The 12,862-nt window shown below is 37.2% G+C and overlaps 1 protein-coding gene across 47 annotated transcripts in view; it reads left to right on the top strand.

The window, feature by feature from the left end:
- The window catches only part of RIMS2 (regulating synaptic membrane exocytosis 2), a 583,792-nt gene that overhangs the window by 437,327 nt on the left and 133,603 nt on the right, over positions 1 to 12,862 (top strand). For 21 of the 47 annotated variants that reach the window (XM_075825841.1, XM_075825842.1, XM_075825847.1 and 18 more), the window contains one exon: positions 5,838 to 5,927. The exons of 9 other annotated variants lie outside the window; for them this stretch is intronic. In XM_075825841.1, coding sequence (XP_075681956.1) covers positions 5,838 to 5,927 — 90 coding nt within the window. Of the gene's footprint in view, positions 1 to 5,837; positions 5,928 to 12,755; positions 12,789 to 12,862 lie in introns of all 47 variants that reach the window. 17 more of the 47 variants (XM_075825849.1, XM_075825854.1, XM_075825863.1 and 14 more) reach the window with 2 other exon arrangements.

Below are 12,862 nucleotides of genomic sequence, written 5' to 3'. Positions count from 1 at the left end.
GCCACTGGTGGCTGAAATTTAACGTGAAGCGCCATAAACCTCCAACGCGGGGATGGCACAGGCTTATTGGATCTGAGCCCGCGCCATCAGGTGTGTGCTGTAATATACAGCTGCTGCAACAGCCTAGATCGGAGCTAGCTCCGATCCTGGTCATTTAACCACTTAGACGCCGCAGTCAATAGCAGTAGACGTTAAATGTACTCTGGAAAGTTTAGGGCGTACATAATGGTGAGAGGGCCCCTTTTTTGGTTGGTAAATCCCACCACATCGCTAACCATCTGGGACAGGAGGGCCTGGTGCTTGTTTACCCCCTCTCCTATCTGGGATTCTTGAGTAACTTCCCCACACTCTTTGCTAATGTCATCCCTGCACAGGTTTTCAGAACCCGTTAAAATAACCTGGACTTGGCCCCCTGTCTTCAGGGGCCCCAGAGCATATCCATGGACTGTCTCTATGGTATGTATGCCCTTGAGGACAGTTGAGAACACAAGGTACATTATGCAAGATTATCGAGAGAACATCTACATGCCCAGGTGGACTCTGTAACCACCTTACATTGGTTGTATCGTGTTTCTTTTAATCTAAGGCGATCCGGTAACCTACATTTTCTACAATTTTATGTATTGAACCAATATTTATAAAAAAACATTGTAATAATAATACTTGGAAAGTAATTGAAATAGTCATAATTGAGACATTATTAAGTTGGATATATTGTGGCTCGGCAGGTCTCATAAAGCCATAAGGTGTCATAAATATTGGTCCAGTCCACAATGGCGGTTGAACAGGTGACAAGTCTTGTCTGCTTCATGAGTATATTTTCGGGCTCTTTTCACACTATGATCATGGCCTCCATTTATAACAAAAGCCATGGCACTATAACTGATCCATTTTCCAATGGATCCAAGCGAGACCCCTAGACGGTAATGTCAACAGAGCCTGATTTCTTCATTCATTGCAAAGCTTTTTGCACATTATGGTAGGAAAGATACGATTTTCTACAGTGATAGGTTTGAAATCAGATACTGTATGTGCTGATTTCCAGATTTTAGAGACCAGCATCTTTTTCCTTACTTCGTCTGGTTTATTATATTCTATTTAGTACATAGTAAGATTAAATCGTTCTTGCCAAAAACACTATACAGGCTTATAAAACAGATCTGTACCTCTCCACCACTGCTACATGACAGCAGCCCCTATTCATTACAGCAGCATGTAATCCCCATAGGCACAATAAATAGCCACAATAAAGTTTACATGCATGTGATTAAATCGAATGAATAAAATATAATTTAATAATATTCAGCAGTCAATGTAACAAGACTGCAATTTATTTCACAATACTATATAAAATATCTATTTATTTCATATCTATCTATCTATCTATCTATCTAGCTAGCTATCTATCTATCTATCTATCTATCTATCTATCTATCTATCTATCTATCTATCTATCTATCTATCTATCTATCTATCTATCTATCTATCTATCTATCTATCTATCTATCTATCTATCTATCTAATATCTATCTCATATCTATCTATCTATCTATCTATCTAATATCTATCTCATATCTATCTATCTATCTATCTATCTATCTATCTATCTATCTATCTATCTATCTATCTATCTATCTAATATCTAATATCTAATATCTATCTATCTATCTATCTATCTATCTATCTATCTATCTATCTATCTATCTATCTATCTATCTATCTATCTATCTATCTATCTATCTATCTATCTATCTATCTCATATCTATCTATCTCATATCTATCTATCTATCTATCTATCTATCTATCTATCTATCTATCTATCTATCTATCTATCTATCTATCTATCTATCTATCTATCTAATATCTATCTCATATCTATCTATCTATCTATCTATCTATCTATCTATCTAATATCTATCTATCTATCTATCTATCTATCTATCTATCTATCTATCTATCTATCTATCTATCTATCTATCTATCTATCTATCTATCTATCTATCTATCTATCTATCTATCTATCTAATATCTATCTCATATCTATCTATCTAGGCAAACAGTGGGTGCAAATCCTCAGGAACAGACCACGTTCCAAACTCAGTAGTATTCAAAAAATAGGCAGCACTCCGCAGTAAATGTGAATACTGTGCAACGTTTCAGCTCTGTCCTCTAGAGCCTTTCTCAAGCAAATAACATGTGATACATTCCAAGTTTATAACATAGTGACAATCAATAAGTGCAATCAAGTATAATCAGGTAAAAAGTGTATAGCATCCTCACAAAAATAATGCAATAAATATGTAGTAAAAAGTGGCATATCAAAGGTAAACATATAGTGACAGAGTAAGATGGATAAATAACAGTCAATATCTATCTATCTATCTATCTATCTATCTATCTATCTATCTATCTATCTATCTATCTATCTATCTATCTATCTATCTATCTATCTATCTATCTATCTATCTATCTATCTATCTATCTATCTATCATCATCATCTATCTATCTATCTATCTATCTATCTATCTATCTATCTATCTATCTATCTATCTATCTATCTATCTATCTATCTATCTATCTATCTATCTATCTAGAAAGCATAGGCCAATATGGGACAATAAAAGTACCCTCTTTTTTCACCTTCATAAACGGAGTGCTGCCTGATTTTTGCTTTCTATATAACTGGGATTTTGGTCTATCTCTTGGGCTTGCACCCACGCTATACTGGTGCTGCTGGATCCATTTGTCCATCTATCTATCTATCTATCTATCTATCTATCTATCTATCTATCTATCTATCTATCTATCTATCTATCTATCTATCTATCTATCTATATTTATCTCATATCTATCTATCTATCTATCTATCTATCTATCTATCTATCTATCTATCTATCTATCTATCTATCTATCTATCTATCTATCTATCTATCTATCTATCTATCTCATATCTATCTATCTATCTATCTATCTATCTATCTATCTATCTATCTATCTATCTATCTATCTATCTATCTATCTATCTAATATCTATCTCATATCTATCTATCTATCTAGGCAAACAGTGGGTGCAAATCCTCAGGAACAGACCACGTTCCAAACTCAGTAGTATTCAAAAAATAGGCAGCACTCCGCAGTAAATGTGAATACTGTGCAACGTTTCAGCTCTGTCCTCTAGAGCCTTTCTCAAGCAAATAACATGTGATACATTCCAAGTTTATAACATAGTGACAATCAATAAGTGCAATCAAGTATAATCAGGTAAAAAGTGTATAGCATCCTCACAAAAATAATGCAATAAATATGTAGTAAAAAGTGGCATATCAAAGGTAAACATATAGTGACAGAGTAAGATGGATAAATAACAGTCAATATCTATCTATCTATCTATCTATCTATCTATCTATCTATCTATCTATCTATCTATCTATCTATCTATCTCATATCTATCTATCTCATATCTATCTATCTCATATCTATCTATCTCATATCTATCTATCTCATATCTATCTATCTCATATCTATCTATCTATCTATCTATCTATCTATCTATCTATCTATCTATCTATCTATCTATCTATCTATCTATCTATCTATCTATCTATCTATCTATCTAGAAAGCATAGGCCAATATGGGACAATAAAAGTACCCTCTTTTTTCACCTTCATAAACGGAGTGCTGCCTGATTTTTGCTTTCTATATAACTGGGATTTTGGTCTATCTCTTGGGCTTGCACCCACGCTATACTGGTGCTGCTGGATCCATTTGTCCATCTATCTATCTATCTATCTATCTATCTATCTATCTATCTATCTATCTATCTATCTATCTATATTTATCTCATATCTATCTATCTATCTATCTATCTATCTATCTATCTATCTATCTATCTATCTATATCTCATATCTATCTATCTATCTATCTATCTATCTATCTATCTATCTATCTATCTATCTATCTATCTATCTATCTATCTATCTATCTATCTATCTATCTATTTATCTATCTATCTATTTATCTATATTTATCTCATCTATCTATCTATCTATCTATCTATCTATCTATCTATCTATCTATCTATCTATCTATCTATCTATCTATCTATCTATCTATCTATCTATCTATCTATCTATCTATCTATCTATCTAGTATACACAGATAGAAAAAGAGAAGCACCTCCAGCTCACCTTGATATGCAGATGTAGTTCTAGGGAAGTTCATGCACGGATCCTTGTGTCGGCACACATTGGACAAGACCAGAGAAATTGGGTTGAATCCAGCACGGACAGTTAATTAAAATGGAAGAAATAATTCCAAGTTTAATTGGCCAGTATGTTTGGCAGGTTAAAATCAGGAATAAGGAGCACAGTGTGACATCCTGATGTTGTGGGGAAAAAATTGTGGTAGTGGTAGATAGAAAGCCTACGCGTTTCAGACGCTCCAAGCGTCCTTAATCATGGCTGAAGCCATTGTGGTAGTGGTAGATAGAAAGCCTACGCGTTTCAGACGCTCCAAGCGTCCTTAATCATGGCTGAAGCCATGATTAAGGACGCTTGGAGCGTCTGAAACGCGTAGGCTTTCTATCTACCACTACCACAATTTTTTCCCCACAACATCAGGATGTCACACCGTGCTTCTTATTCCTGATTTTAACCTGCCAAACATACTGGCCAATTAAACTTGGAATTATTTCTTCCATTTTAATTAACTGTCCGTGCTGGATTCAACCCAATTTCTCTTATCTATCTATCTATCTATCTATCTATCTATCTATCTATCTATCTATCTATCTATCTATCTATCTATCTATATTTATCTCATATCTATCTATCTATCTATCTATCTCATATCTATCTATCTATCTATCTATCTATCTATCTATCTATCTATCTATCTATCTATCTATCTATCTATCTATCTATCTATCTATCTATCTATCTATCTATCTATCTATCTTTATCTCATATCTATCTATCTATCTATCTATCTATCTATCTATCTATCTATCTATCTATCTATCTATCTATCTATCTATCTATCTATCTATCTATCTATCTATCTATCTATCTTTTTTTATCTCATATCTATCTATCTATCTATCTATCTATCTATCTATCTATCTATCTATCTATCTATCTATCTATCTATCTATCTATCTATCTATCTATCTATCTATCTATCTATCTATCCAGAATCATGAAAATAGTTACATTTACATTGGTAACTGAAATTCAAGGTCATTATGCTTTGTTGGAAGCCACCAAATTCGGACTTCTCCTAGCATCAGTAGGTTTTTTAGAAAGTCTAGGGGTGTTTCAGTCCACCTGTCGGCAGCAGTAATAAAGGGAAGTCACTACCACTCTGCACCATTTTGAAACGCTATCAATTCTTTTAGCCCCCCTCAGGTAATATTCATATTGCATTGAATTGGCTTGTATGATCTATAAAATTGGGTGGGATTGACATTAAGATGATAATGGCTTCCGTTAGTGTTCTATATGATCACGACAGTCATTGTCCTGGCTGTAAGAAGACTTTATACTGCAACATAAGCGAAGGGGTACTAAAGAAAAAGCTATACTCTAACTGTAGAAGGATTGCTATGTGAGACATTTCAGTAACCATTTCCGTTGACCTTTACCCAATTTTTTGATGATTTACAATTGTCAAGAAATTCAAAAACATCCTAAACCATCTGTCTGCACCACATTCCTACCCCCTTATCTATCCTTCCCGAATGCAGCTGCCCCCACCGCCATGTTGTGAGGCTTTGTGTTCTGTCCACTTACTGTTGTGTTTCTGACAAGTTTTAATTTCTCTTGGTTTATGCTAGAAGTTACTTGGGAAGACCAGCAGAGAAAGGTGAATGGTGCAATAACTGATGACAAACAATTGCCGAGAAAGAAAGCCCATTCTGAGCCAGGTTTGTCAGGGTTTTTGGAAACCACCTTAAAAGCATGAGGCTTGCACACGTAGGGCATATAGGGAGAGCTCATGCTTTTGTAATGAGTGTGTTCATCATGTGCGCTCCTCACTTTGGTGTGAAATGTCTAGGCTTAGTCCGTGAGCGTGAGACCTATAAGTCAGTGTTGTGTATCATCCCTTTTCAGAAATATTGTCAATACACAAAAAATCCAAATTTGAAATTCTACAACAAATAAAAATTTTAGCATGTTTTTTGTAATATACAACGAAATGGGGAGGTGATTGGTTCTGTTTGAAGTAGAGTTTTGGATCTCCTAAAAATGAACTCGTTTTTGGTTGTTTTTTTTTTTTTTACTAAATAGGCTTAAAATTCTGTGCTAATGAATTTCTTAATATACCTTCAGATCAGAAGGGGCTCAGTTTTTCTGATACAGAGCTCCAAATCCCCTGCATAGAGGTAAATGATAAAATTGTGGCTGACTGCTGCCACCACTAGAGGGAGCTTAGGAGTCTACTGCATACTGTTTAATATTGAGTTGAATGTATTGAGTAAGCTCCCTCTAGTGGTGACTGCAGGCAGCTAAAATGTTATGATTTAACTCTATGGTAGGAATTTTCTATCAGGTTTTCACCACTTTTGAGGCATAAATAAGTTGCACATTTTGGCGTACGTATGTTTTGCGCAAAAACATTCTAATAGCTGCCGTAGATTTCACTCTCTGCTGTACAGACGGCCACAGATGTACCTACTTTATTAAGAGGTGTGCGCCTCCTAATAATTTTGATGCATTTTACTCCAATGTTCTTGAAACTAAGACTGGCATATACAACGTACCTTTGACTATGCAGAGGATTTGGTGCTCTGTATAAGAAAAACGGAGCTCTAACTGATATGCAGAAATATAAAGAAATTGATCTGCACACAATGTTAGATCTAAAAACTACATGGTGTTAAAAGTTGGAGTGTATTCTGCTTCAAGATCTTGTCTCAGGGAACAAATTGACAGGAAGAATATATTGTAAGGTGTATACACTCGCCAAACCAATAGCGTACAGTGTTATTCTTTTCTCATGGAGTCTTATGTAGGTAAAACTGACCTTAAAATATGTTTGTGATTTATTAAAATCGAAAAAACTTCAAAGGATATATAAAGAAATGAAAGAATTATTACTGACAACCAGTTAGGCCACATTCAGACTACTGTTTTTTTGCTGTATACTTTTTGTTTAAGTGCATCTGATCCAGTTTAGGCAATTTATTCATTAAATGGATCGTCTAGGATTAAAAAAAAAAGTTCTTTTTTTTTTTTACATAAACAGTGCCACACTTCTTTATTGGTTGTGTCTGGTATTGCAGCCTAGACCCATTGGCATATATGGCTCTGTTAGATATTTGCTCCTGTAAAAAAACAAAACAAAAAAAAACAAAAACAGAGAGAATGCTAAAAACTGATATAAACTGATGAATCTTTAAAATGATCTGCCTTTCTCATATCTATCCAGACTGGCCCAACAGAGTATAAGTGGATCCTCCGGTGGGCCTAGGTTCTGCTTACAGTAGATCTAGCAGAAAACAACCACATTTGAAGCTGATTTGTGGCCAATCACTTGCTGCTAGGCACAACTCTAAAGGAGCTGACAGACAAAAAACTATATATTAATGATATAACCTGTGATCTCGACGATAACGCATAGTATAGGATAGAGATAAAACCTGTACTTAAAAACCACAAAAAAGACCATACTTACTAAGTGGGTGGGTGAAAACCCGTCCCCGTTCTGCAGGGGCACCTTAGTCACCCCAGAGAAAATGATCTGGGGTGATTAAGGTGCCCCTGCAGAACGGGGACGGGTTTTCACCCACCCACTTAGTAAGTATGGTCTTTTTTGTGGTTTTTAAGGTGCCCCTGTCTTTATCTATCTATCTATCTATCTATCTATCTATCTATCTATCTATCTATCTATCTATCTATCTATCTATCTATCTATCTATCTATCTATCTATCTATCTATCTATCTATCTATCTATGCATTTTCTTCTTGTACTACATAGGGAAATCAAGTCTAGTCCTACTTTTATACTTCTTCTTATTGATTGCCCCACATTCTAAGCAAAAGTGCTTTTCACAAGTGTTGCCCTACTTTTCCTTCTCTATGGTAAATAAGTAGACAGAGTTATACCTGCACCAGTGTCAGCGTGATGTCCTAAACGAGAAATCCGCAGATTTGTGTAATATCATCCTCTATAGAATTCTGTCTTGCTACAAAAGGAATTCTGATAAAGCTTCTGAAAGCTAATAATTTTCTAGAACGTTCTATCTGAACATATCAATGACCACATTTTCCCACATGTATGACCAGGAGAAATCCAGTTAAATGTTCTTCTGCTATGTCATAAATACATATAAGACGATCACATTGGAGACATCTGTGATCTCAGATCGCCACTGTTCTCCACAATGAAAGGGCTCAAACCCCTTTGACATTGCTCGGAGATTTCTGTTACAGGAGATCTTACACAGCACTCTAAGCATACCTCCATTTGACTGGTCATTCTCTCAAAAATATTTTAAGGAAACCCCACCATTCATATGGTTAGAGCAGCTCTATCAGTTCCCCTTTTTTTTAAGGTATTGTTCACTTAAGACAAACCATTATTCAGGGGTGTGACAATAGGGGGTACAAATATAGCAGTCACACATGGACCCTGGTGTCTGAGACTCTCTGCCACAAATAAGATACCAGAATTATAAATGGCATATGTTAGTTGGGGGGCCCTGTAAGAATTTTGTATTGGGGCCTAGGAGCTACAATTTAGACCTCTGTCATTATCCTATGCCCTTTTAGGGGAAGTTGAGTTAAAAAAAAGGGGGGTTCCCTAATAATTAAAGCTAAACAGGGAGATGTGTTGCCGACATGATGGAAATGTATGGGGATGAACGATCGTAGTAACGATAACCTTTTCTCCATCCATAACCGATCATTGATCCTTGTGAAAGGAGCAAACAAGTGCCGATCAATGTGCTGTCTTGTTAATGATCGCTCGTTTTCTCCTTTGACAAGGAGCAATGATTCTTTTATGTATGTGGAGGAGTTATCGTTACTACGATCGTTCGTCCCCATAGATTACCATTATGTCGGCAGCAAGTCTCCATGTTTACAGAGGGAGATGTACTGCTGACTAGTAACCACTTTATTGGCCACATAAACGAGCAGATCATCCATTGAACGATCGTTTGCTCGTTCATCAGCTGATCGTTTCCCTGTTTACACTGGGCAATGATCGGGAATGAACTTTCATATGAACGCTCGTTTGCCCGATCATTGGCCCGTGTAAAAGGGTCTTTAATATTCATAATAAGTACATTTAATAATAATAATAATAATAATAATAATAAGAAGAAGATCAAATCACTAAAGAATAACTTCTATAAGAAGACTGTTCTATGTTTCATTTACATTTACTGAAAATGTCATGGTCTGTTCAAACAACTTCAGTATCCTAAGTACTGTATATTAATAGACAGGAATGCAAGAGGTGGATCCAGCGCCAAGACACGTAAAGTGGTTAAAAAGGAAGCTCCGTTCCAAATTTGATTCCATAGATGTATTAAAATCAGAAAAATATATTCCAGGTACAAAAGGTGGTTGTAGGTATAGGCGGTACCTACGTGTTTCGGACGACTGCAGCGACCTTATTCATGGCTTGTTTACCGTATATTAATGTCATAGTCTTATTCATCGTATTCCTTCCCGCCATAGTCTTATTCCTCCTATGATCAACCTGACAATGCTTCATGAGCTGGTACACCTCCCCACCCACACTTTACTTACCGGTCCAGGTTTCAGCGGTCTCATCGATTCAGCGATCTTCTTGTTCGTGTCATGGACTTTAACTCTTTTTATTAAGCAACATACAAAAAGTGGGAGAGGTGGCACATGATGCCCTCCCCTAAAGCCTGACCTGAGTGCCATGGAAAGGGTAGCCGGGACAGGTCTTCATAAACAAGAAAACGGCTTGCGATTACCGGCATGGGGCCACCAGGACCAATAAGTAGACTCTTGGCCAGAATATATCTTCAAGAAAACTCACTTTTAGAAATAGTTTGGTTGTGTAACTTCCTATACTAGTTGGTAATCGGGGATCTCTGAACATAGCACCGAAGAATGGCCACTATCCTCCTTTATCAGCCACAAGGCGCTGTGGATGTGGTCATGTGATGTTTCTCAGCCAATAAGGTTGAAAGGCATATGTAATTAACATACAGCACACACGAGTCTCAAGCATGCTGTACTACCTGTGTTTTACTTATGGTACCTTACAGATGCTCTAACGTAAAGAGGATTTCCACCCATCCTAAAATAAAATTGGCCATATATTAGAATGTAAGTAGTTTGAACAAAAGGTGGTAATTATGTTTCTTTTGCTTACAGAGATATTGCTATTTTTATTTTGTTGTGTTTTTCATAAAAGTGGAAGTGCAACCAGATTGGTTGTCACCTTTGAATTCGCTCGTTCATAAAACGCTCGTTGCCGATAATTGCCTTGTGTAAACAGGGCAGCGATCAGAAGATGAAGGAACAATAACTCGTTAATCTGCTGATCGGATCGTTCTAAAAGTGTAAAATATTTTCATTGCCGTCGCTGCCGACATGTTAATAATGTATAAGGGCGAGGTATCGGAGTAACGAGCGCTCGTCCCCATACCAGCTTCTTGTGAAAGGATCAAACGAGTGCCGATCAATGAGCTGTCTCGTTGATCGCCACTCGTTTACACGGCCCAAGACGGACCGTGTAAGAGGACCTTTAGCAAGGATTTAGATCAATACATTACAGGTTGTTCTGTATTGTGTTACACACAATATATTGTCATCAGAATCTCTCAGTAGTTCTGCCTCAGGCTTTGGGCCTGTAACTTCAGGTGATTATATCTCAGCATGGAAGATGTTAAGAATGGTTTTTACATATTTAATATGCACTAAACAGCCTATTATCTATTTGTTGTGGTAGTTTGTCAGTCAAAGTGTAATTTGTATATAATGGTGGTAATGGATATAACTTTTCATTTTGAAGAACAATTTAGAATGATGGTTGATTGCTAAGGATAACTTCTGCCTGGGGCAGTTTTAATACGTAACGTCCATTGGGTGCAACGCAATAATAACTAATATGTTATAACTAGGTTTACCTGATTTCCCATATAAGACATACTTGCCAACCCTCCCGGAATGTCCGGGAGATTCTCGGCAAAAAGGAGAGATCACCTGGACTCCCGGAAGTGAAGGCAAATATCCATGTCGCCGAATATACTCACCTTTCCCCGTACCTGCGCTCTTCTTCACTACGGTATGGCTGGCCCTTTCGTCAGGACGTTGTCATGCCGTGGCGCTCGGGAGGAGGAGTGCAGGAACAGGGAGAGGTGAGTATCTGTATGTAAGATCAGGGGTCTGTATTAAGGGTTAGTCTGGTCTGGGATCTTTATTTAAGGTAGAGTCTAGTTTGGATTTTTTTATTGAGGGGGAGTCTGTTCTGTGATCTGTATTTAGGCGGAGTCTGGTCTGCGGTCTGTATTTAGGGGGTGTCTGTTCTGCGGTCTGTATTTAGGGAGAGTCTGGTCTGTGATCTGTATTTAGGGGGAGTCTGGTCTGTGGTCTGTATTTAGGGGGAGTCTGTTCTGCGGTCTGTATTTAGGGGGAGTCTGGTCTGCGGTCTGTATTTAGGGGGTGTCTGTTCTGCGGTCTGTATTTAGGGAGAGTCTGGTCTGCGATCTGTATTTAGGGGGAGTCTGGTCTGCGATCTGTATTAGTTCAGGGTCTTTGGAGGGGTTCTTTAGAGGTTCTGGTCTGGGATCTATTTTTGCTTAGGAGGTCTGGTATCTGTAATAGTTTAGGGGTCTGTATTCATTTTGGCGTGCGATAAAGAAGATAAGATTATATACGCACTTGGATTCACATGCCCTTGGTTGAGGTGTGTCCTATATAAATGAGCGGGATATGAGACCCAAAAATTTGCTCCACTTTGTGATTCCCCTCACAGAATCTGCCTGATGTCCCTTATTAAACGTTGTCAACTATAATATAAAATGATAGACGGCCCATCATCATATCACAATCAGCCGTGCCAATGACAAACACATCTACTTCTGTGTACAATATATACAGTACAATTCCATTAATCCAGCAACGCTAAAACTTTACTTTCAGGAAGACATATGCAAGTATAACTGTTTTTTATAATTAGGAATTAAAAGTTCTCTCTGCTCAGTCTTCTGCCTCTGGTCTTGTGAAATTCCACATTATATTGTGGTTTTTATGCTGGAAACAAGTGATGGATAAGGATGTTCTAGAATATCAGATTTCGGAATAAAGGATTTCGACTCTACATATTCACTACTTTTCAGTTGTAGTCAAACCTACTGAATTATAAGTGTGTTATCAAATGATGACCAGGTAAATGACAAATTCAGCTCTGCTACATTTTGATGAAACTGTATTGCAAGGATTCTGTATCCTTCTATATAACTGTGTCATTCGGTAGATTTATTGATTGACCAACTTATTCTAAAGGTGCCAAGTGTTTTACCTGCGTTGAATTGCCTTCCTAATGATTTTTTCCCGCGGCTCGTGTGTCCTCGCAGTCTCTTTTCTATTGTCTTCTTTGTCTCTATGTTCCTATTCATTCTGTGTCATCTGTCTGCAAACAATCTTTGCTTTTCTCAACCCGCACAAGGTGCTTTTCCTTAAGTGTCCGTTGCCTTCTTCTCTGAGTCTTACCCTCACTCCCATCTCCTTTGTCTCTGTCTGTCATTGCACGGTGTGGCCACAGAAGACTTGGACTCGCCACGGAGAAGACACTCAGGTCTGTGTCTTGAATCTTTGCTTCTTCTTTGTCTTGTCGTTGTTGTCTTGTCTGTTCTGTGCATGTCTCTTTTC

The sequence above is a fragment of the Rhinoderma darwinii genome, chromosome 5, assembly GCF_050947455.1.
Source record: "Rhinoderma darwinii isolate aRhiDar2 chromosome 5, aRhiDar2.hap1, whole genome shotgun sequence".
Taxonomy (NCBI): Eukaryota; Metazoa; Chordata; class Amphibia; order Anura; family Rhinodermatidae; genus Rhinoderma; species Rhinoderma darwinii.
Note: the sequence above shows the minus strand (reverse complement) of the source record. Positions and strands in the feature narration are given on the sequence as shown.